At 40.0% G+C, this 25,050-nt stretch overlaps 2 protein-coding genes and 1 long non-coding RNA gene across 6 annotated transcripts; 2 read left to right on the forward strand and 1 right to left on the reverse strand.

Annotated features, from left to right (window-relative positions):
* Nucleotides 1-826: 826 nt before the first annotated feature.
* On the reverse strand, nucleotides 827-12,192 carry LOC133835968 (serine/threonine-protein kinase grp). Of its 2 annotated transcripts, none has more exons than XM_062266171.1 (7): nucleotides 11,956-12,192; nucleotides 5,027-5,286; nucleotides 4,502-4,725; nucleotides 3,470-3,647; nucleotides 3,205-3,347; nucleotides 2,341-2,550; nucleotides 827-1,753 (listed from the first exon to the last, which is right to left on the reverse strand). In XM_062266171.1, exons 2-7 carry the CDS (start codon nucleotides 5,149-5,151, stop codon nucleotides 1,080-1,082), a joined length of 1,554 nt encoding a protein of 517 aa, XP_062122155.1. In that variant the 5' UTR covers nucleotides 5,152-5,286; nucleotides 11,956-12,192; the 3' UTR covers nucleotides 827-1,079. The 2 variants fall into 2 exon arrangements, with proteins under 2 accessions (XP_062122155.1, XP_062122165.1); XM_062266181.1 differs by lacking the exon at nucleotides 11,956-12,192 and adding an exon at nucleotides 8,560-9,035.
* Nucleotides 7,284-8,711, forward strand: LOC133836017 (uncharacterized). Its single transcript, XR_009893673.1, has 2 exons — nucleotides 7,284-8,051; nucleotides 8,179-8,711. It is a non-coding gene; the product is annotated as an uncharacterized LOC133836017 (long non-coding RNA).
* Nucleotides 12,193-13,324: 1,132 nt separating the features above from the next.
* Nucleotides 13,325-24,975, forward strand: LOC133835934 (transient receptor potential-gamma protein). 3 transcript variants are annotated; one of them, XM_062266151.1, is made up of 15 exons: nucleotides 13,656-13,821; nucleotides 16,459-16,501; nucleotides 18,344-18,522; nucleotides 18,590-18,958; nucleotides 19,015-19,347; nucleotides 19,478-19,660; nucleotides 19,724-20,601; nucleotides 20,661-20,774; nucleotides 20,834-21,029; nucleotides 21,104-21,298; nucleotides 21,351-21,576; nucleotides 21,642-21,995; nucleotides 22,402-22,707; nucleotides 22,773-22,891; nucleotides 22,946-24,975. In XM_062266151.1, the coding sequence occupies exons 4-15, from the start codon at nucleotides 18,608-18,610 to the stop codon at nucleotides 23,177-23,179; spliced, it is 3,489 nt and encodes a 1,162-aa protein (XP_062122135.1). In that variant the 5' UTR covers nucleotides 13,656-13,821; nucleotides 16,459-16,501; nucleotides 18,344-18,522; nucleotides 18,590-18,607; the 3' UTR covers nucleotides 23,180-24,975. The 3 variants fall into 3 exon arrangements, with proteins under 3 accessions (XP_062122127.1, XP_062122135.1, XP_062122118.1); XM_062266134.1 differs by lacking the exon at nucleotides 13,656-13,821 and having other exon boundaries at nucleotides 16,453-16,501; nucleotides 19,724-20,269; nucleotides 20,333-20,601; XM_062266143.1 differs by lacking the exon at nucleotides 16,459-16,501 and having other exon boundaries at nucleotides 13,325-13,821; nucleotides 18,344-18,958.
* Nucleotides 24,976-25,050: the final 75 nt, after the last annotated feature.

Raw genomic sequence — 25,050 nt, forward strand, 5'->3', positions numbered from 1 at the left:
GGTGCAAATTTTGTAAATGTCTTGATAATCCATGAATGCCAATCGATAGTCTTAGACCTTCTGATCACAAAAATATATTTCCCTACGAGATCTTTAAGGATTTGGTCAAGTTATGGCTAAAAAAGCGAATGTCCTTTTTTGAAAAAGAGCTATATTTCTGTCATATCCTGCCGAATTTTTAAAGGACACATATTGTTAGCATCGCAAGGACTAACTCTATCGATCGGCATCAAAAAAATATGGGGTCATCTAAGAATCCAACACTTCTCATTTTTTCGTCCTCGGCTGCAGAGGAAAATGTGAAAACCACAAAATCCTGGATATCTCGAGAACCGGCAGGACGATTAGGATGTCCTTTGGCCAGTTGATAGGCCTTACTAAAAGCAGTTGTTTGACACAGGATTCGGCAGGATCGATAAGGATACGGCCGAGTTATAGCCTATTTTCTCTATATAAAAAAGTCCTTGAATCTTGGCTGTTTGAAGGACTTTCGTCCTTTTGATTTTATAATCCGATATTACGTGACAAAAAAGTACTATGGTCCAAAGGACATCGCGATAGTCCTTCAAATAATCGAGATACTGAGGATTTTATGATTTTTTGTTAAATCTCCAATGGGTACCCCTTGAAAATTTTCAAAATTTTTTTTTGTAAATAATTGGGATAATTTTAAATGCCAATTAATAGATTTATATTTATTAGTGTAACAATGAATGTGGATTGACTGTAATTATTGCTGGTGTGAAATTTTTTGAGTTTGCATTTGACATTTATCCGTTAAATTTAAAAAAGTTTCCTCATCAATTTGGTCATGAATGAAACAGTCTTGTTTATAAATATCATCAAAATCGATGTCGATTTATTGTGGCATAACGTTTATCTAACTAAACTAAACTACTTACGCACTAACAATTAACAAAATTAAAAGTTTGTCATTCTATATCTATGTGAAGTTTGTTCAAAGTTTTTAAAATAGCATGAGTGTTTGTAATAAATTCTTTGCTTATGAAGTTTTAACGAAAATGGTAGCACACATATTAAAAAAAATGTGAAAACTTAAAGAGAATTAAAATTATAGACTAAGGCACCGAGTTGGTAGCGATAGCAATGGGCCAAGTTGTTGGCCCCTTTAATACGATATCCTCGAGAGCATGTTTGATCTTAATGAAGCGACGCTTGAACTCCAAGCCGCATCCCTTTGACAGTCGGAAGTCCACAAGTATTTTGCCATCCATTTCGATAATGTGCGCCTTAAACACAAGACGCAGTTTGCGCCTATCGATGGTGGACACAGTGACGACGCCCTCGTCGCTCACCTTGCATGTGTAGCCACCGAGTCGTTCAATGGTGCTAACCAATCGCTTGATGGTGTCATCCCAGCGTGTGGTCACAAAGAAACGCGTCATGCGACGGACCAAGCGCTGGAAATAGTTCTGTGATGCGCTCTGTGTCTGATTCATTTGCGTGGCCAGCAGCAAATCATCCAGCATGGCGGGCTGTGAGAAGCAATAGGTCAGACGTGCCTCCTGAACCAACGCCTGTCGATCGCCATCCGCCTGGTTATTGCCACAATCCTTGTCGTTGAACTCATCATCGCTGCGAAGCGTGGGCATCGGTTGTGAGCAATAGTTGCGGGAAATTGAGTCATCCAGATTGGTGCTAAGATGAGCGCTCGACTGCAGCCGTTGTCGCTTGGCCTTGGGCGAACATATCTCCAGGGCAGCTGCCGAATCGACCAGATCATAGGAGCGATCTGTAAAATAGAGAAAAATGCTTTGTAAAATGACCGTAATAAAAGTCAGCAATCAGCAAGACAGTTGTGCAATACAAAAATGAACGTAAGCAAAGCAAATAAATAGGAAACGAAAGCAGTGCAAAAACCATTTGGTATTTGGTAATAAAGCTCTATGGAATACGCTCGCACCATACAGCTAAAATCACCAAAGAGCAAATAATATGCAAACAAAAAGTTTAATAAATAATAAGTTTAATGCGTTAATATGTAATTAGTTCACTTTGTAATTCGTTGGTCTGGTCGCATCCGCCAATGCTTTGGTAATCTAGCTTTATGAAGTATTCAAATCTATCATACAGCTAAAGCGCCAAAGCAATGGCAGTGCAACAAACGCTGTCAACACTTGATCACATTCTCTATAACTCTTTCACATTTAGGCAATCGTTGTATTGTCACATACGCGGTACAGGCACAGAGCGACCCTCAAAATATGCAAGGCACAGATGTGATTGAGAGTCACTAAGTACCTGGGCAGCAGTATGCGCATTCTATCGAAACTCCGCACTTGAATTTCAAACTTAACTCTTGGCACTTTCTCTTCTTACCATGTTCGGCAAACTGCATGTTGCTCCACTTGTGATCGAGTATCTTCTCGAGGGTCAGACGAGAGCCCGGACTACTTGCCAGCACCTTGCGTAGCAATGAGATGGCCAACGTATCCAGTTTGCTCCAAGGCGTCTGGGTTTGCCAATGATCGTTCTCCTTCCAGTTGATGAACTCTGTGCAGGTCGCTGATGGCTGATCCCAAGGTAGCTCTATGAGTAGATAAACATGCTAATTAATACAAAATTTCTTGTAGCATAACGAAGATTGTGATTTTTAGGCCAATTTGAGCCGTGCAATAAACAAGCTATTTACAAAGTTGACGTGCTCTGAGATTTGCTGACTGTTATTGTCAGTTGTTGCTTATTATTATTATGAATGATTGATTGACTGATTGTTGGCTGGTTGATTGGTTTGGTTGGGCGGGTGCGCTGGCAAGCAATTTAAGCTGGAGCTTTGGTATAAAAGCTTTAGATGATATAAATTATAGAAACAATCTACAGCTAGAATACCAAAGAAACAGCAAAAATGATAGTTTAAACAGTAGTTGCAGTATTAAATGGTTAAAGACAACATCAATAACGAGAATAATAAAAAGAATTCAAGAACAAAAACACATATTAAACACAATTACATTCAAGTACGATGAACCTTTTAAACGGTGCCTTCATATGGATGCGAAATGTGTGTAGGAAACGATCTTATGCGATATTATTTAATGCGCTATGCCTTAATAGATTTTGCAAAATCGAATCGCGTTGAATAGTGAAAAGTGCATTAAAATAAAATGTTATATATAAATTAAATATACACATGGCGATAATAATGTTGAATGAAAGTGGTGGGCACACTCTAATCAAACATACCTCCCGCTAGCATTGTGACCAGTATGACGCCACAGGACCAAATGTCCGCTGGCTGTGCATGGTAGGGCTTTAGAAGGACCTCGGGTGCCACATAGGGTAATGTGCCGCATCGCTTGTCCAGCAGACGCTCCTTGCCCTTGCATCTAAATAAAAATAAAATGATGAAAATTAGAAATTGAAGCAGAGAATTTGAAATATAAACGAATAAGATATGTTACAACATTAATTAAATTTTAGTAGTAGTATCTTTGCTTGTACCTAATACCTAAACATTGTGGCCATGCCGAAGTCTGAGATTTTCACATTGTCGTGCTCGTCGAGTAGCAGATTTTCCGGCTTTAAATCACGGTGCGCGATGCCGCGTTGATGCAAATACTGCAGTCCCGACAGTAGTTGTGTGAAGTAGCGTTGTGCCTCATGCTGTGGCATGCCAACATCAGGTTCTGCAAATAAAGAGGGAGATAAAGAAGTATAATAATAAACAATTTTATAGTAATAATATAAAATGAAAATATTGTAATCAGCAATCTTGAAAAAGAAACCGCAATTTGTAAACTATGTATTATATTTAGAGTACATATGACTTATTATTATTTTTTATTTATATTCCTATGATTCTATTCTATGATTTTCTATAAAAGTTATCGTTTTTAATTCCCTTCAATAAATTTTATATTCGAATACTATACATAAATAGCAATAGCTCTTTTTTATTCTTATTAGTGTCAGTGTCTCGACCTCTTTAACTTCTCATCGTCATTTGGAGTAGCAAAATCATCTGCTAAGCCTTGACTTAAACATCTGTCGCGCCTAATTTAAAAGCCCTTAGGAGGCAATCAGTGCAGTCCTGTGTAGTGCAGACTAGTTTCATTAGGCAACTGACAAAAACGTTGCACTGTTTGCTTCCCACATCTGCCCCCTTATTTGCCATTGCTGCCAGTTCTTGTGTGGTTATCAGACACATTGCCAAATTGCCATTTTCACATCGTCGTCCAGTCGAGAGTTCCATGCCGTGCTGTCGTCGTCGTTGTAATCAAGATCTGTAACTTGTCATTTCGGCTTGTCGTCAGATGTTCAAGCTGTTTGATTTGCCCCTAACGTCTCCCTACAGCCGACCCACCACACAACAGCGATGTCCTTTGCGTCAATGTCAGTTTACATTTGCTGTGCACACATTTGGTCGAGCTGCGTCAACACAACGAATGCTCTATTTGACAGTTAAGGCAAATTGGGAGGCTGATTGAGTATACGTCGTGTATACCAGGATAATAATAGTTATGCTGAGATCTTCACTTACCAATACGATCGAAGAGTTCACCGCCCGCTGCGTATTCCAGGAAGATGTACTCCACGTTGCCTTGCGAACGTTTACCAAAGAAGCGCAGGATGTGCGTGTCCTGCAGCATCTTCTGTATGCAGACTTCCTTGCGCACCGAGATCACAGCATCGGGATGCTTCTTTAGATCGACCATTTTCATGGCCACCGCCTCGCCCGTCTGCCGATTGATCAGCAATTTGACCCTGCGACAAATAAGGGTGAAAGAAAGGGCATTAGATGTTGACTGTGTATCGAGTGTATTTTTTTTTCTTTTGTTCAATGCTCCTATTCCCAATTCCGACGCAGTGTGGTTGACACATGCGCACAAAATTAAAGCAGTAAGACAGGGGAACGAGGTGGAACCGAAGCCGAGTGGCATATGCCGCAAAAAATACGCCGGAAATGTGCGTTCTTCTTGCGCCTCAGAGCGTTTCCGGTTTATTGACTTCTCCAAGCATGCACGCAGCAGCAAATGCCGCAATGTTGATTTGGCTTTCTACTTACTCGCCATAGGCTCCTTCGCCTAAAGTCTGAGCCAGAGTCCAGCCTTCGACAAATTCACGGCTCGCTGCTGCCGACGCCGTCGTTGCTGTTGTCGCCGTGAGAGCGGTTGCTGCGCTGGCCGCCATCGTATCTTTTGCTGGCACGATTTATGTTTAATATCCTGTTGCCGTATCCTGCGCTAACTGCTCTCGCCATGTGTTGTCCTCATGGACTTGTCGTCATCTGAGATGCTGTTGCTTTTGTTGCGGCCAAAAGCATTGCTGCAAAGACCGAAAGAAACAATTAGCCAAGAGTCAGAAACTATTTTACATTTATGATGTGCGGATGTGACGGAAGGGATTCTTGTGTTCGTTTTCTAACCTCAAATTTCCCAGCACCCACGCACACGCAGACATACACACCCACTACTAAAGTACTACTACGTCGTAGTTGAAATGCATATATACACACACACACACACTCACACGAGTACATGTACACACTTTGGGGATGTTGCTGTTACTGGTGTACACACACCAAAGCACAAAAAGCAACTTTTGATGGCCTTTTAATATTTCATCCTTTGGCATGGTCATGGTTCGTTCGCTCCGTGCAACCACATTGACATCACACAAGCATGCCGTCGTCCCCCTCCCCATTTCGATTCCCCTCGCCTAACGCCATCGCATCTCAACTTAGAAACTTTCCGAGATGGCTTTGTGAGCTCTGAGAGAGCACATGCGCTCTCTTCATTCTGAAATTTCGCTTGAATTGAAGCTCTTGAAGTTTACTCTCTCACGCACACAATGACACATTTCAATCTGCATAAATACACATATGTACATATTTACACACGCTATACATACACATTGCAAAGCAGAGACCTTTTGTCGTTTTTAAGGAATGCCATCAATAAATACGCACAATATTAACAAATAAATAAGGTAAAAATATTTGTGCGACAGATAGTTCAGTTAACCTAACCGCAGTTTTCTATTTATTTATTTTTTTCAGCAGGCGTAGCGTAACGCAACAGCAACGATAACAACTATGACTGCGACAGCGAAAGAGACAGAACAGCATCCATCAAAGACGTTGTCGTCGTCATAAAAATGTATTCCTGCTGTCCATGCGTCCCCATCGTCATTTTCACAATATTGCGTAGGAAAGCTCTGCAGCTGCTGCGCTGCTATGGCCACAAACGAATATGACGTCGCGGCTAGAGCTTTGCTTTGCCTAGCGAGGACAGCAGAGACAAAGACAATAACTGCTGTTGCTGCTGCGCTCTCTCACAACGCGACGTTCGCATTGACAGCGACAGCAACTTCTTATTTGCCGGTGCTAAAAAGCTCAATGGCAGGCGTCGACGCTGTTGCCGCTCTTCTCTTTGCTGTTGTTGTTGCTCTGTCGGCTTGTTCAACAGGCCACTATTACGATTTCTTTTATACTCCTTGCATATGCATGTGTGTGTGTACTCCATTTACATTCAACAAAGTGGAATTTTTACCTCTCTTTTACACATATATACACGCACTCACATACATATTTAGAGACTGTGGCACACTCGCTTAATTTTTCTTTTTCTTTCATGCTGCGCTCCCTTTTTAACGCTTTTCATGGCAGCTTCCTCTTCCTTGGCTATTTTTAGGCTAGGTAGAAAGATGGAGATAGAAAAAACGCAAAAAAGGTACATTTTCTTGCGGTAACAATTCGAATTGCGAATACTCTACACGATAATTACGTATACATAATAAATAAGTTACGTTGACGCTTGGCGTATATTCAATATGAGGTCTCTTAGGTCAATGTCCCCTTGATAAACCCCCATTTAATTATAATCACAAATATCCTTTCATTATATTTGGCTTCACAATCCCTGAGATCAATGCACTCCTGCGCCATTTAGGGTTGCTAAATGTGTCGTCCTTATGTCCTTCTGTCATTTCTGGTATTTCCACAATGCGCCGCCTTAGGGTAAAGGTCGTAAAAAGCAACGGTTACAATGTCGGAGACCCCGCTCTCTTTTACTCTTTCGGCATCCTTAACAAACAAACGCAAAATACAGACAACAACGGACAGTTTCTGGTGTTGGTAAACACGCTTAGAAGGTTGGGGGGAGACTTAAAAGCTAATGAGACTTTGTTGGCTACACAAGCCGCAATTGTTTGTAGAGTCTTTAGATTTAATGAGCTTGGAGAGCTTGCTCAAGCCCAGAAAATATTTACTATTGAACTTTTGACATCAAATAATTTAATTACCCTGAACTTGAACTCGAATTGAAATTAATTTTAGAAAATGCAACTTCTTTTTCTACTCGTAAGCAATACGACTTCTTTTTGTTTTGTGCAGTTTGTCATGGTATAAAAAATGAAGTCAAGCGCATGGCAACAGACACGGGATTGCACTTGGACATAGACAAAATCGTAGACGGACGAACTGGTTGCTTGCAGTTTTGTGGCAAACGAGTTGTTGACCAATAAAAAAAACTATCAAAATCGAAAAGTGATATGTGTACTTTTCTCATCCAACCAGGTTTAATTCAAATTCGAAATTGTTGTAATAATGCGATTTTTGGCCTAGAAGCGACTAGCATTTATAATTTTGGCCAAATTTCATTGAACTTCGAGTGCTGTAATAACTGTGATTATGATGAAAGTCCGGCGTACTGGGAACTTGACTATGAGTTACTTGATGCCTTTCTCTGCAGCGAATCAGCTGATCATAAATATGATTTATACCAAAAGTTTTCCAGGCGCTTTAGCATTTGCGGTATATGCAGCATATAATTACTATAAGTAAAGACATGTTATTTGCTGTGCCGCTTTGCTCAAAACCTTGCCCCTAGCAACAGCAACTGTAAGTACCTCGGGGATCGGGGACTGCAGATTGTAAACTCAACTCAACTGAAGGAAGACTGTTGTCCCTCTCTCTTTCTCTGTCTCTGGTTAAACAACTGACGATAAGGCTCAGCAAATACGAGTTTGGATATGAGCTTCGCCGTTCAAAATACAAAAAAAAAACCCAGGAATAAACTTGAATATTCCAGGTGAGTGAGATCGACTTGTCAATACCCTATACAGACAGATAATAACCGACTCAAATAAACTAAACTGAAAAACTTTTAAATACTTTTGAACATAATCCTCAAAAATAGAAGTGAAGTTAGCTTTCAGTTCGAGTGACTCGTTCCAACCTATTTGCACAGGGTATAGAAATTGATTGTATGGCTAAGATGAAATACACACAACTCTCTCTGGGTGGATGCAAGGACAGCCACCAGATGCGGACTCTCGGGCGAGCGACAGAGACGGAGTCCAGAGAGGGGACATAACAGGCTGCCGCAGACAGAGAGCAGAGGAGAGTTGGCAAAACAAGACCAGACCTGAGCGGCAAGCAGCAAGTCTTCTCGGCACTTTTCTTCAATTTATACATATCGTGTTTTAGTTTTTTTTTTTAAGGGAATGGCGGGCTTTGGTCGGCAGGAGCCACGTGAACAGAGCAGAGAAAACGCGACGACTAAGTAAAAGTTAATTTCATTAGCATTGCAGGTTTACCTATATATGTGCTTTGTATTTGATGGTTCAGCCATAACGTAAAGCGGAGACTGAAGAACGATATCTGGTGATAAAGTTGGGGGGTCATCACTTTTTTCTTTATTTTCGACACCGAAACCGAATCGGAGTTTGGGGGACTTGGGAGCGCGCGTCATTGCGAACCGAAAAACCGTCGCGTCGTAATGAGCCCAAAAAATTGTCTCGTTGTCGTCGTCGTCGTCAACTCGGCAATGCGTCGAAGTACTCACGACACAATGGAAAACCCGGCACGGTCCATAGTTTGATGATGGGGCAGCCGTTCCTTGTTTGCCACCTTGTTGCTAACAATGTTGTATTCTCCATAAAAATTCCTTTTTTTTTTGTTCTGCTCCCGACGTTGTCTAGAGGTGATTCAACTAGTATAGTTTTTCTTTTTTTAGAATAGATGGAGAAAACCGAGAATTTTAGACGCAATCCTGGCGACACACGTTGGTTCGTCCTGGGCCAGCGTTAAAACGAAACTGTGAGCAGCGAAACTGCGACCGATACATGACCATTGTATAATATATATTCGCATACACATACATGCCCATAGGCCAGGCCAGGCTACGAGGCAACGAGGCAACTCGCAAATTGCAGAGAACAACGTCGCGTTGCCAACAAAGAGAGCGATAGAGCGAGCAACACATATAGTTTACATATACAATATATATACATATAAATATCCGTATATATTTATATATCTGTTTAAAGATATCTGTATATGTGTGTGTGTGGAGAAGGAAAGACGCGCTTGCGCGCGCCAAAAAGGTGGATGCAACACACTGAGGCTCAACACGTTTTCGGTGGTTGCTGCTGCAGCAAAGTCGTCTCTCCGTTTGGACCGTCGACGTCTCTCGCGCTCCAAAGCAGCAAACAGCTTTCAAGTTTAACTTGCCGCTCGCTCTTAAGTTCAATGCGGCAGCTGTGGCGACGTCGGCAGCCGAGACAGAAACTGAGACCAAGACCGAGACAACACCACACACACACACACACACACACAGCAGCCAAACGACACGACGAGGAGCAGGAGGCAGAGCGTTAAGCAAAGGGCTGTTGCTTCATGTTATTCCTCATCACAACTCACATTTCATCATACATACAGCGTATACTTGTATTTAGCATTGTTGTATTATTGGACAGATGAATAGTCAGTCCACGTTCCCGTCCCCATCTCTGTAAATCACACCTTGACAAAAACCTTTCCAAGTTTTATCGGCATAATTAATACCAACTTTTTAAGGCATATTTCTTCTACTCTTTGTTTCGCTAAATAAAAGTAAATTAAATTTTGAAAGTGTTTTTTTTTTTTTTAATGTAACAAGGATAACTTATCTTCAATTTAAAACGTTTGTTTTAAAAATATTTAAATATTATTCTAAATTTTTTTTTGTTTACAGCTCAGTTGGCTGAGCTTTTTCTCATTTTTGTTTTGTGGTCTTCCGATTTTGTACCCTCTGTGTATTTATTCCATGTGTATACAAGTATTTATATAAATATATAGCTGCTATAACAAAAATAATGAATAAGAGACACACTGCAGCATCCCACAGTGACTCTTGGCAATAAAAACAAGTCATGAAAAACGACAAGGCAATGTGATAAATATAAAAAAAAAATCAAATCGTTTTTAAAGTTCACTGAACTTTAAATACTCTTTTAAAGATTTTTAAAATATCTACAGCACGTTTCAAGGATAATTTCCAAGCTGCCGAAAATGTAAAAACTTCATTTTGTAATTTATAATTTCATTACATAAAACAAGAATCTTTAATGTAAAAATAATTACATGTGTGATCAAGTTTACGTCCCTTAGAACGTCCTCTTCTATGACATATTGTATATTTCTCAGGGCAATTTCACTTATTTCGAGTGAATCGGATCACTCCAACAATTGATATTTCAGCATAACTGCCATCATCCTGTTGGTTTTATCTATATTCAATTTGGCTCCGATCCGATTGAACCATTGGGATCCGTAAGGATGCTGGATGTATTGTCCACATCATTTGGTTTTAAAAATTTGTGTCTGCGACAAGTTCCAAAGTAATTGAGATCAAAGGGAAACTTTTGCGTCCATTGTCCATAATGATGTGGACCTCATAGCAATCCCTTCCTGTTACTGTCCACTCAATCTATCGTAGTCGTATGCGCGCCCAACTTTTTAGAGCCGGTAATCTCCTGTATGCGTTAATATTTCTGGTCTTCGTGCTTTTCGAGCTCCTGGTTGCGTTTTTCTAGTTCCTTTGGATACTTATACTTATGGTGGTGTATTTTGTTAGTTTTGTTGACAATTATCATTTTCCGTCAATGCATCCATCAACATAACCTTAATTTTTCTGCATGCAGTTGCATTTCTTAGTATGTGAGTGTATGAGTGGAGTTCTGGAAATTCGAGAGTTAACACATACACATGAATGCATTCATTCATGCGCCTTGCTGACAAAAAACAATAGCAGCAAAACTTGCCAGGGTCTTGAGATGCGTTCACAATACTAAAACATATGAAACATATGCAGCGTAGAATCAACAAACTTCTTATAAATGAACTTCACAGGTTCAATTTGACAAATGCTATACGCAAACATGCGTAATGTAAATTCCCAAACAAAAGTCAAATTCACCGCGTTATATTTCGTATTCACAATAGAGATGGAAAATATCTTCCCCTATCGCTGTTTTTTGTTTGATTGTCGATAATGTCAATAATGTAGTCGCGTAGAATTTGAATAGGGAAAAATTTGTGTATTCAAATTCATAACTATATAACAAAATCAACCGCTAAAAGTTTTTTGAATTAAATTTATAAAAAAAAACGGTAATACAAGTAATTTATCTGATCAGCTTGTACGTTAAAACCAGCATTAGATTGAATAATTATGCTGCTTCATTTGAATTTTTAACATACATATATTTGATAAAATGGTCGATATATCGAAAACGTCGTGATTTTCCCAACACTGATGCATAGAGCTGCCACAAGTTTTAAGCCGTTTTATCGATTATGCCCCAAATTTCATGATTGATTTGCTTGGTTTAATTTAAAAATTGTAATCCAAAAAATTCAATTAATTTAATATGACTATATTGCAGAAGTAAACGTGTTAAAGCCAAAAAAAAGAAAAAATCTGCAAGTGTATTGAGCAGCTCTGCAGTACACAAGCATGTCTATATCCATCCCGCTCTCACACCTGCAATTTTAATGCTGTACGCAATAAAACACCGAAAGAATTGCGCCAAAAAGTCAAACAAAGCAAATATATAAAGGAAAATGCAAAAAGATGATGATGGCAGCAAGCGCTTCGTATCACGCACACGTATCACTGAATTACTAATAAATGCAAATAATTATGCATACATTTTATGGAATAGACTTACCGCTTTTCCACCACTTGCACACAGCGGCGTTTTTTTGCACGCCTTCCCGAAGGTTTCCTCTTTCAATCACCAAACTAAGAAACTCGAAAGCACAAAATATTAAACGATTTACTTTATGTGTTCGCTTGTCAAGTGCTTTTAGCCATACACATTTTATTTATCACAATTAAAACTCCGTTCAATTAAAAATTAAGAGCCGAAGAGGCCGCCTTGTAGATTTGGCAAACAGAGCTGCGTTAGAGGTGGATAAACATCAATGGCACTATCGCTGCGTCGATGTTTTTGGAATACTTTTAAACATCGATTCTTTATTGAAACCATCGATAACTTTTGAAGAAAATGTTTTTAATTGATAATTATGAATTATTTATTATTGATTTGTTTGCTTAATTTTAATATTTATTTGAATGCGGAAATTATATACCAAAATACAAACTCACTTTGTTGTGCCCCACTATTTTAAAAATTTTTATTGGAGTGTTTATACCGAAAATCGACAGTATATTTACGGTCTCACTGTTCAGTGCATTTTTTAAAACTATCGAAGTCAAAAATACCAAATGTCGATTTGTAAAACGATAAATGCAATAATTTGGCGGTTAACAAGAATTTGAATCAAATATATTAACGGAGCCATTGGTTTTTTATAAATAAATGTGTATAAATTAATTGCTGCAATATTGTGTTTACATATTTTCCAATCTCATTATTTGTATCATGTGGAGACAAGGTTCATTGTCCTCGTCTCCTTTACTACTACACACATGCGCGATGCAGCTTAACAGCCGGTCATAGTTTTCATTAATAAATATCCATCGTATTTCGCCCCAAAACTGAAAGTTCTCCACTCGCGATTTCGCCTACGCTGCTGTGAAGAGTCCTTGCATTCGACCAGTTTCCAGTTGCATATCTACAGCGGACCAAGACGCACGGAAATTTGGAAAATCGGAAAAATATCAGAGTGTGATGACACATACTATAACAAACAAATTAATAAAGTGAAGTAACACTTAACAAAACGCCAATTAGTGCTTTTTAATTTGTAATACAAAAAGAGGCTTATATTTGTTTAAAATTTTTGATTTTAAATAATAATTCTATATTCGTAATTGTAAGTGTGTCAACAAATATTCGTTTTAACTTATTATTCAGGAATAATTCTTTTGTGCTATTTCATTGACCAAATGTATGAAGTAAAATATATTTCTTCGGATTGTTAAAAAACGTTATAGTGACTGTAATAATTTGCGAGGAATGCATTTCTAGGTCATAAACTCTGTTAAAATTGCCCTTTTAAAATGTTCGACTGTAATTGGGGTCACTGTACTTCCGGTTGCAGTTGATGTGAAATATACAAATTTTATTTCATAGTTTTTCAAAATTTGCAAAATATTTTCATAAACTTTTTAAATACATATTTGGAAAAGATTTGCAAAATATTCTGCAAGTATTTATAGAACCATATGAAACGTGTCATAAAACCAAAACAGCAAACCAATCAAAAATCTCGAAATCAAACATCAAAACAATTGGATTTGTTAATTGTTTATAATTGAGAAAGAATCAACGAATAATTGCGAACGTTTTCCACAATTCAATCGGAAAGTAAACAATATTTAAGACAACGAAGTTCTACATAAACATACACTTTTGTTGTTTCACATTAGTTCGCGCAGTTTTCTAATTTGATTTTCGAAATCGCGTTCCGATTATTATCAAAACATTGTCGCTGTCGCTGCTGCTGCTGCTGCTGCTGACGCTGTCAACGTCGACGTCGACGTCAATATCAACGCAGATAGTGCACTGGAGGTGCTACGGCAGCAAACTCGTTCGATTGCTGCACTCAAGAGGAAATCTCAACTCAAGGTAACTAGGGGATGCACACTAGATGATGACACTCGCTTTTCACTTTTCATTTTTCCACTGTACACTGTACACTATTCACTGTTCGTTCTCCTTCTACCGAGTCTAAAGCTGAAGTGCTTCCCCACTTGTGCCAGTTTATCAATTTTATGCAATTTACTTAGTTGGTCATTACAAAAGGGGCACAGAGTTTGTGTAGCACTCGTCAAGTGAGGGAAAACTGAAAGTAGCCAGCTGCAAATACTTGACTTAATTATAGTTAAAACTATCTGAAAGGTATTATTGCTATCCGTTTAACGTTCTTTTAAAGTGTTAAGTAAAGCTTAATTTTAAGTTTTATACTTTTCACATTTTCATATTTCTGTAACTTGCTTACAAGAAATTTAACGGCGAAAACAAGTTAACCTACTTTTTCGCGCAACCGTGTGCGTGTTCACAAACACACACACACACATATACAATGTGCAGTTTGCATGTTTGAACCCAGCAGACCAAGTAATCATATGCGATATATTTGCTTGCGACACCGTTAGCGATAGTTTTTTATTTTAATAATTTTTTTCATGACGGATTTATAATGTTGCCACTTTTTATGTATTTACACTAAGTTGAACTAAATGTCTTTTTATTTAATTCAATTTTATTATTCATTATACCTTATGAACAATGCGATACTATCGCTAGAGGTTTGTTAATTGGTGTGCTGGGTCACCAAAAGGAAACCCAACTCACACACACATAGGAAAATTCGTAAATAACAATACACACATACAGAAACACAGACGTGTGTCAAGGAGGACGCAATTTAAACAGCTTTTAGCAAAAACAAAACACGGCACACGGCACACGCCGAACGACGAACGCCAACAGAAAGTGTTGTCGTTCTTGTTGACGTTGGGGTCTGGGTCGCAGCGGGGGAGATGGGGGATGGGCTGTGCGGTCATCCCGACCGAGTGCAGTGCCCTCAATTAGCAGGCGCTCAAGGACAACAAGAACGACAACCACAAAGGCTGCAACAACAGCAATAACGACAACAACAACAACTACAACGGCGACTGTTGCAACTGTGTCCATAGTTACCATTAATTGAATATTAACGTGGCGTATACGTAACATTTCGTTGTGATTTTATTTTATTGCAACCTATTGGTTATGCAAACTCTCATTAGTTAGAAGAGCAAAGCTAGATACACGCTGGCGATAGGAGATGATGGCTAATGATGATGAAGATGTCATTCATAGTGTTGCCAGCCTGTTAGAATTTGTAATGCATGTGGTTGCCACTTCGAGTGCACTTAAAGAGCACGCTTGACCTTCTACGCAAGAAAACAAGCCAGAAAGCAGTAGTGCACAAACTGCGCGACTTCTATATACCCGATAGTTCCACGGTTTATGCTTATCAGAAATGTCTCTAAAATGTCTTGTCTCCTTCTGCCAAATGTTTCATAGCCAGTATGCCCTTTCAGCCGTCAACAGCCGGGTATTAGAGCACGTCAACAAATGCCTAGCAAAGACTGCAGATTTCACGAGTATGTTGTTGTTGTCTTGGCACGCACTTGCCCTCAATTTCTTGCCAAAAAAAACAAAAAAAAAATATGAAAAAAAAGAGGTAGAAGCACTGCAAGTTCCCTTTGAAGAAGGCAGCACTCGACTGATGGTTCGTCCGGTTTTTTGCCATGTCCTTCTCCGCTTTGCCGTTGGCTTTGTCTGGAAGCTGTACTAACTGCGTAGCCAAGGACGCACATGTGCATGATGTTGCCAGCAGCTTAAGTTGTTGCCGGCATGCCACCGCAACAAGGACACTTTTGTGGGCGGTCTGTGTCTGTGTGTGTGTGTGTGTGCGCCACATCTTCATTCTCCCGACTGCTCTGAATCGATAGCTCCGCCGTCAGAGGCAGCCGGATGTGTGCAACCTTCGTTTGAGGTGAAGCACTGAGCACTGTGGACGTGAACCTGAAGCTGAATCCCCATCACCATTTGTATATTTTCATATGTGTGTGTGCAGTTGTTTGTGTACGCATGTGAGTAAGTTTTTCGCTTGTGTGGCTGCTGCTGTAAACATGTTTGGTCAGCTGTGAACACCAACAACAATTGCAATGTCAGTCTTGACATTTAATTATCTGCCTGATGTTGCTGCTGCGGCTGCAGTTGCAACTGTTTCTGGTAGTTGTGTTGCTGCTCTGTGTGTCAAGGCTTCCACTGTTGCACGGTCAATGTGGTTGTCCTTAACTTTCAAACAGTATTTAAAAGATCATCCTGGTTTTTGTTGATAACTTCATAAACTTAAGTAGATTATTTTGTCGAACACACTTTTCATTGAATCTGCAAGTGCAACACCCACTGCGCTGAGAAGTATGCTATACATTTTGAGTGACAGTAAATCACGAGACGAATACTTAACATAACAAGCTTGCACCTAACACTTTAGTTTATTACATTCAATTGTCAATATTCCTAACAATGTGCTAAGAAAGCCTAAACAAACTTTCTTTTTTATTTCGTGGTTTATATTAGTTTATAAGTACGATTTCTTTGTTAATTTTGTTTGCATTATGTAATTTAAGTAAATGTTATATCTAAATGCTATGATTACTAACTGCACTAACCTAATAACTTGCTATGCTTTATCTCATGTCACAGTTGTCGAAATGGACCGATGCAAAAACTGGAGAGGAAGGCGAAGGTAAATGGCATGATAACAAAACATATATGTAAACAATTATAAAGTTTATACAGAAAGTTAACTAAGTACTAAAGAATGTTCAGCAAAAATTGTAAATAACTTAAGCTTAAGTTTAACTATTTTCAGAAGCGGAGATTCGTGAGAAAATTCTTAGCTATCGTATAGGTTAATTGAACTTTTCAAAGTCTTAAGGTCACTGCACCAAAAATGCAATTTCAAGAATTTTTAATTGCTATTAGGCGAAGTGTTTAAAGCATGTGGTTTGGTGAAGTGGGACAGCTGCAATCGAAGTAGACCCAAATTAGCAAGTGTGGGTGTGCTTGTTTTCAGGTCAATCAATAGTGTTTCAATGGATTGCGATTACAAGTATTTGCCAGCCCTAAAGCTAGCTAGAGGGGCACAAATACTTTGAAATGCATTGATCTGTTGATGCGCTGAAATGTGCTCAATATTTCAGAATGAGCATAGTAATGAAATTAGTTGGCAAGAGTCAAAAACTGTCGCCTCCTAACTTTGTCCTCATTGCGAATTATGGAAATCTCTGTGGCGTTTGATCATCGCCAAAATGCTGGAGGGGTGGAAAGGTGGTATGTGCGGGTGTGTGGGTGAGGCTCTGACTGTCTGTGTGCTGTGTGACTCTGCTTGTGTTAGTGCAAGTGTGTATTTAATATATGCAAAATCAAGCAACAATTGACCCAGATTTCTGTTTGACGGCGCATTTTCGCCTACTTTTACTCTATCCATAAAATGCGACCATAAACTTGTTTGTGTTTCGCTTGAAGAATGCAATTTAATTTGCTGTTAGATGGCTTCATTTCAAGTGAAAAACAAAGAAGCGAAAAACTTTTTTCTTAGCACTGACGCAGCTCAAATTCGAAATATTTGCAAATTTACTATTATAAATTCATAAACAAATAGCTATCTGAAATATTGGTTTCATAAATGAAATATTCAAACCAAATGCAGTTATCCGTTTATGTTAAAAATAATGGGACTTTGATTTGAAGCAAGGACATGCCACAGACCCCACACCACCCACATTGTGCCTCCCACTCGCACTCCCCCGGTATGCCATTTTCGGCCTTGAAACCCTTCGAAATATGCGGTTGTAGCAAAAACCTGTAAAATGGAGTGGGAACTGCAACATTCTGCTGTCTGCCTATTTTTTCACTCAAGGCTGAAATGGGATTGGTTAACTTTGTTATCTGTGCCAGACAAACATTGTATATATATGTTTTTACATAAATTGTAGTATATACTTGGACCTGTGTGATTGCGTTTTGTGTATATGCCAGAGTTATGACTGTCAATTAAAATGCAGACAGCTTTCTTTTTTGTTGCCGCTGTTCTTCTCTTCAACAAATGTTGGTATAAGGTTTTTGACTTAAAGTGAATAGTTTCTAATAAAAGTTACCTAGCATTAAAAGTGTAAATGTTTTAAAAAGATATCCTATCAGAAAGTCTGCTATATGAAGGATTTAAAGAATATCCTGTCGCTAGTCGGAATGGATTTAATAATTTTAAATACAAACACTTTAAGAAGACGCTAATGTGGTCTTGCTTGTATCGAAAATATTTAATTTAAATAATGAAATAAAGAATATTAGAAGACACACCTTTGAGTCGTTTTGAAAATGCTGGCAACTATATAGGTAATTTAAAAAGTCAACGAAGATTTTTCCAAGCCGCCGAACTAGAGAGACTTTTTTACACATAAAGTTCCTTAATACAAATATATTTTGTGAATTATCACATTCATAAAATAATTTATAAGAAGTTGATTAATTTTTCTGCAATATAATTTAAATCGTTTTTATTGACTTACTTACTTTTGTTTGGCAGACGAAGGAAAAAAGCTGCACTTCATAAGTCCGGCGCGCAGGAAATCAGTGTTGGCCCCCATATTGAGTAAGATCAAGAATGGTGCAGATGCCGCGGATGCTGGCGATAAGAAACTTGGCAGTGAGAGCAGCGGAAGCGGTCATATAGCAGTTCAAATCGAACCAGCTAGACGTGTCAAGGTAGAGCTTGCTTAATACGAGATCATTAACATTTTTGAACTATCAGACTAAAATGAATCCCTTGCAGCGGCATAGCATACACGGCATGATGGAGGAGGAGAATACTATAAGGCCGCATCAGGAGATACGACAGCTGACGCTGGAGGAGAAGAAGTTCCTGCTGGCCGTGGAGCGTGGCGATATGGCGGGCACACGGCGAATGCTGCAATGGGCCCAGGACACGGACAACATCAACGTGAACTGCGTGGATCCATTGGGCAGAACGGCTCTGCTGATGGCTATCGATAATGAGAACCTGGAGATGGTGGAGCTGCTTATTAACTACAATGTGGACACCAAGGATGCGCTGTTGCACTCCATTTCCGAAGAGTTTGTCGAGGCTGTCGAGGTGTTGCTCGATCACGAGAATGTCACCTTCCAGACCGAGGGCAATCACGTATGTTGCCATAATATTTGCAAAGTCAAAAAGTATTTCCTTATTTCATAATTTAGAGCTGGGAGTCCGCTTCGGAGGAAACATCCACTTTTACGCCAGATATCACACCTCTCATCCTGGCCGCCCATCGCGACAACTACGAGATCATCAAGATTCTACTCGATCGTGGCGCCGTCTTGCCCATGCCACATGACGTGCGCTGTGGCTGCGATGAGTGCGTGCAGTCGCGTCAGGAAGATTCGTTGCGACACTCTCGATCTCGGATTAATGCCTATCGTGCGCTGGCGAGTCCCAGTCTCATAGCGCTGTCCTCTAAGGATCCCATACTAACCGCCTTCGAGCTGTCCTGGGAGCTGCGTCGTCTCAGCTTTTTGGAGCATGAATTTAAGGTGAGTTGCCTATTCTCGTAACGAATATTGCTAGTTTGAATTTAAATGAAATGCTTTTGATTGAAATTAACAACAAAGTGGCACTTATATGCCTTATTATATGTCTCTCTTATATGGCCGACCTTTGCAGAACGAATACCAGGAACTGCGAAAGCAGTGTCAGGACTTTGCCACAGCTCTACTCGATCACACTCGCACCTCGCACGAGCTGGAGATACTGCTGAACCATGATCCCACTGGACCTGTCTACGAGCACGGCGAACGCATGCATCTCAATCGCCTCAAGCTGGCCATAAAACTGCGCCAAAAGAAGGTAAGTACTCAGCTCGATAGCATTCAAGCAATAAGACTCTCACTCTGATTCCTTTCTACTTAGTTTGTGGCCCACTCGAATGTGCAACAGCTGCTGGCGAGCATTTGGTACGAGGGTTTGCCGGGTTTCAGGCGCAAGAATATGGCATTGCAGGCAGTGGACATCATACGCATTGGCATTTTGTTTCCCATCTTCTCGCTGGCCTACATCCTGGCACCCTACTCCAGCATTGGGCAGACAATGCGCAAACCCTTCATCAAGTTCATTTGCCACAGCGCCTCGTACTTCACATTTCTGTTCCTGCTGATGCTCGCCTCACAGCGCATCGAGAGCTTCATTGGCAGCTGGTTCTGGTCAGACACGAGCACGCTCAACCAGCTCAATAATCCAACGGATGAGCTGCAGCTGCCGACGAAACGTGGCGCCAAACCAACCTTCATTGAGTGGCTAATACTCGCCTGGGTGAGCGGACTCATCTGGAGTGAGGTGAAGCAGCTGTGGGATGTCGGTTTGCAGGAGTATCTCAATGACATGTGGAACGTGATTGATTTCGTGACCAATTCGTTATATGTGGCAACAGTTGCGCTGCGTGTTGTCTCCTTCTTTCAGGTGACGAACTCTGACAAAGGTCATTCAACTTCGGCAGTTCTGAAATGTCTTTTCTGTAAACAGGTTCAAAAGGAAATGATCTTCAACTCGCAGGCAACTGATTTGCCGCGTGAGCGTTGGGACACCTGGGATCCAATGCTCATATCCGAGGGCCTCTTTAGTGCGGCAAACATTTTCAGTAGCCTCAAGCTGGTGTACATCTTCTCGGTGAACCCACACTTGGGACCACTGCAAGTGTCGCTGTCGCGCATGGTCATGGACATCATGAAGTTCTTTTTCCTCTATGTTCTGGTCCTCTTTGCCTTTGGCAGTGGTCTTAATCAGCTGCTCTGGTGGGTTACACCAACGATATTTAGTGTTTCATTCACTTACAAAACTTTCGCTTTTGTAGGTACTATGCGGATTTGGAGAAGAAACGCTGTCCGGAGGTCTCGCCCAGCCTGCTGCTGCACATGAATGGCACCAACGATCCCAATGCCTGCATTGTCTGGCGACGTTTCTCTAAGTGAGTACTTGAATTCAATTAATCAATTACTCAACTAATTTGAAACTGAATTTGCGCAGCCTTTTTGAGACCACGCAGACCTTGTTTTGGGCCGTCTTTGGCCTCATCGATTTGGACAGCTTTGAGCTGGATGGCATCAAGATCTTTACTCGCTTCTGGGGCATGCTCATGTTTGGCACCTATTCGGTCATCAACATTGTGGTGCTGCTCAATCTGCTGATTGCCATGATGAATCACTCCTATCAGCTCATATCGGTGTGTTTATCCTCTTTCTGCCAGTTTAGCCGTCATCTTCCTCAGACTTACTTATATTATATTTTGCATTGCAGGAACGCGCTGATGTGGAGTGGAAATTTGCCAGATCGAAGTTGTGGATCAGCTACTTTGAGGAAGGCGGCACCTGTCCACCGCCTTTCAACATAATTCCCACACCCAAGTCCATTTGGTATGCCATCAAATGGATGCGTCGTGTCTTCTGCAGTGGCTCCTCCGCCGCTCGACGCGAGCATCTCAAAACCATACGCGTAAGTTCCAAGCAACATTTATAAGAGTCCTTACTCAATGATCAATCCTTAGCGCAAGGCTCAGCAGGCTAGTGATCGGGACTTCAAGTATCAGCAGATCATGCGCAATCTGGTGAGGCGCTATGTGACCGTGGAGCAGCGCAAGGCAGAGTCTCAGGGTGTTACCGAGGACGATGTGAATGAGATCAAACAGGACATTTCCGCATTCCGCTGCGAGCTAGTCGAGATACTCAAGAACAGCGGCATGGACACCAATGTGACAGCAGGCCAAGGAGGAGGTGAGTGAGCAGAAAAGTACGAAAACTTTAAATGCATTCAGCAGTGCATTTTTCAACTATAACAGGTGGAGGCGGCAAGAAGAATCGCCAGAAGGAGCGTCGTCTGATGAAGGGTTTCAATATTGCGCCACCTGGTTCCACTGGCTCCTTGGCACCTGTGGCTGAGTTCTCCACGTCGCTGGACAACTACGACAATCAGCACGAGATACTCAGTTCCACGTTGTCCACACTTTTCACGCCCAATTTTATGCATCGTCGCCAGCACACGACGACAGACACCGTAGTGGGCGTGGATTCGCCCACTTCGCCTACCCAAGGTGGCAATGTGGCAACGACTTCAGTGCCGCCTGCAACCAACAAGTACAACAAGACCACGCTGAAGTATAACAAGCGCATTGCGGGCCACAAGAAACGTTGGGGTAAGTGGGCACTACTATACAATCTAAACTTGACAATTGCAGTTTATCATTTAAAATATGAATTCATCATAGTAAGAAGAAGTTCATGAAAGTAAAAATATACCTAATTAATATACCGCAAATTACAGAAATATACCAAAAGCTATATTTGATGTATTGATATAGTACCGCATTCAAAATATACCATAGAGTACTAAAATATACCAGATTGTCAGCAAAGTACTTGAGATTTCTTACATTCTTAAAGTATTTATTTTTATTTTTTAGAAATAAAAATAATGAACATCAATATAAGGTAGGATTTTTTATTTTAGGGTGTTTAGAATTGCGGATACTCGTATAGTATAACATTAAATTTTATCTATTTCATAAACTAAAATACATTGTTCTATTCTTTCATTTCTAGGCACACTCATTGAGGCCGCCAAGGTGGGCAATGTCAGCAAGATGCTGGGACGCTCCAAGTCCGAGGATTCTGTTTGCAATTCCCTGCAGAACTCGACGCCTGTGCATGGCCAGGTGCGTGTCACCTATGCCCAGAACTCGCCCCAGCACAGCTATGGCTACTACGCTGGCGAACCCTCTGCAGCGGCTCCAACTCCGCCGTATCCAACGCCTCCAGCAGCAACAGCAGCAGCAGCTCCTACTCCGGCGCCAAGCAGCGCACACACACACATGGGCGTGGGAGCGCACTTCTTTCACACGACCACCGGTAAAAGGACTTTTGAAATCAATTCTCTTAAACAGTTCAGCAACGTGTGTCCCACTCTTTTACAGGTTTAACGGCCATTGCTGCTTTGAAGCGCAAGCGTAAAAAGTTCTCGTCCAGCAAGAACATTTGTCCGGTTACCGAGTCCATTGCAGCGACCAATGCAGCGGAGCTGCTCAACGACAAGGTGAGTTATCACACCAAAATCAAACACTCTCTCTAACTCTCTTTCTTTTTGCAGACGCTCAAGCGCGTCTCCAGCTATCCGGCAGCCACAGCGGAGGGCGGTGTGCCACACAAGGATCCCGCTCAGGTGCTGAGACCGCGACGACACGAGCAGACACAGAGCCAGCACGATTCGGTGGAGACCTCAACGGAGTTCACCATGTCCATTGATCCATCGAACACGTCTGTCAATTCTCGAGAGCCTCTGATTAGCAACAGCTGCGTCTCCACAATGGGCGCCATTGGTTGATCACTCCTCACCACACGACACTTCTTATAGTATTAGCACCGAGAATACACTAAACAGATATTGCATATATAGTACTATATGTAATCACGACCTTGTCATAGTCATATCACCGATAACCAAATATCAAATTCAAGCTTCGGCGTGTCGAAGTTTCAATAGCCTTGTGAAAGAGTTGAAATTAGTTGTCTGATGAATCCGATTAAAATGAAATAACTCATGAAACATATCAAACTTTGATTATTTATAATCTATAGTAATTCAATCCCTTTGATATAAACTGAAAACTAAACAATTCATTTCACAAGGACCTTAATGTCACCTCTAACCGATCATTGCACATAACTATAATTGGTTATTGCTTCTATCCCAGCCACATATCATGTGAGTGCATTTAAACCGACGATTAAATACCCTCCTACAGGGGGTAAACGAATTTCTTTTCTTCAAATCGTTATATCAAATACCAATAAAACCATCCCATATCGATGTTGACAGTTGCCTTAGCATGAGAAATATTTTTTGTATGCAACTATAAACTACCTACAGATATATATACTACGGATATTTATATATACAATATGGTATCTAAAAATACAAAAACATAACATATATATTGATCGATTTATATGTATGCATAAGGTATAAGGTAGACAATGCATAAGTTTTGGATGAACATTGAATTGCTGTACTTGTACTTGTATTTAGGGAAGCGCTGTGTATTCTTCATTTCAGAAGCGAGGATTTGAGCCAAGGATTTTTGCAAAGCAGTTAAATAAGATACGTTACGCATACGAGGCGTACGCCAGGCATACTCGTAGCATACACCATAAATTTTATACACCGATTTTAAGCAACGCAACAAAACAAACAGAAACACCAAACGAATTGAATAATATCGATAATGATTTTAGCGTCTATACTAATATATAATATAATAATACTAATAAACGTAAAACAAAAACAAAAAGAAACATATAGCATATGTATCTGTAGAATAAATATTGCGAATGCATATACTAAATTTTAGATGAGTTTTAAGTTGTAAGGAAACGCATATGGTTACAAGTTTTAGATTGACACAACAGCAACAAACAGAACAAGTAGAAACTAACACGAAAATAACATATTATCCAAATTAACAAAAATATACATAAACTACGAGTCGCAAATACATCTATGTAGGTACTTAAAATGTTAACAATACGAGTACGAGTCTATCAAATATTAATGCTATGTCACAGCAAGTCAAAAGAACTACCACTACTCCAAGTATTTGAATTAACCCTTCGATATATTGATAATCTATTTATTAACTGCGACATAGTAATTGCAAATCTACATATCAACGAATACGACAACGTCCGACTTGAAACATTATCAGTGTCAGAGCAAAAAGAGCATTTAAGATAAATACTTCGAAAAGACATGTTCCTATTGCGAGATATTTCATTCAGTAAATGGTCCGATTTCAATAATACTAATAAGCAACTAAAAGTAAAACGTTTTAAGTACGCACATAAATGAAACACACATGAAACAACATGAATTACGAATAACCAATGCTGGAGTTTAATTTGATGGCAACTAATGTTATTGTCTTTGCCTTCGAATGTTCAACTCCGATACTCAACAATAAAGTTATAATACAATGCAATACAAGAATAATAGCAAAAATATGTGGAATTCATTTTCGAAATGGGAAATTTTCGTATACTATGTTCTATCAATATTCTGACCTTTGCAGGTGGAATGTCAAGTAAACATAATAAAAAATTGTTATTTGCACAGAAAATAAAACGAACAATTATATATTTGTTTTTAATTCGCAGAGTTTTGATTACATTTGGAAATTTCTCATTCTAGATTCTAGA

Source organism: Drosophila sulfurigaster, chromosome 2L, assembly GCF_023558435.1.
Source record: "Drosophila sulfurigaster albostrigata strain 15112-1811.04 chromosome 2L, ASM2355843v2, whole genome shotgun sequence".
Classification (NCBI taxonomy): domain Eukaryota; kingdom Metazoa; phylum Arthropoda; class Insecta; order Diptera; family Drosophilidae; genus Drosophila; species Drosophila sulfurigaster.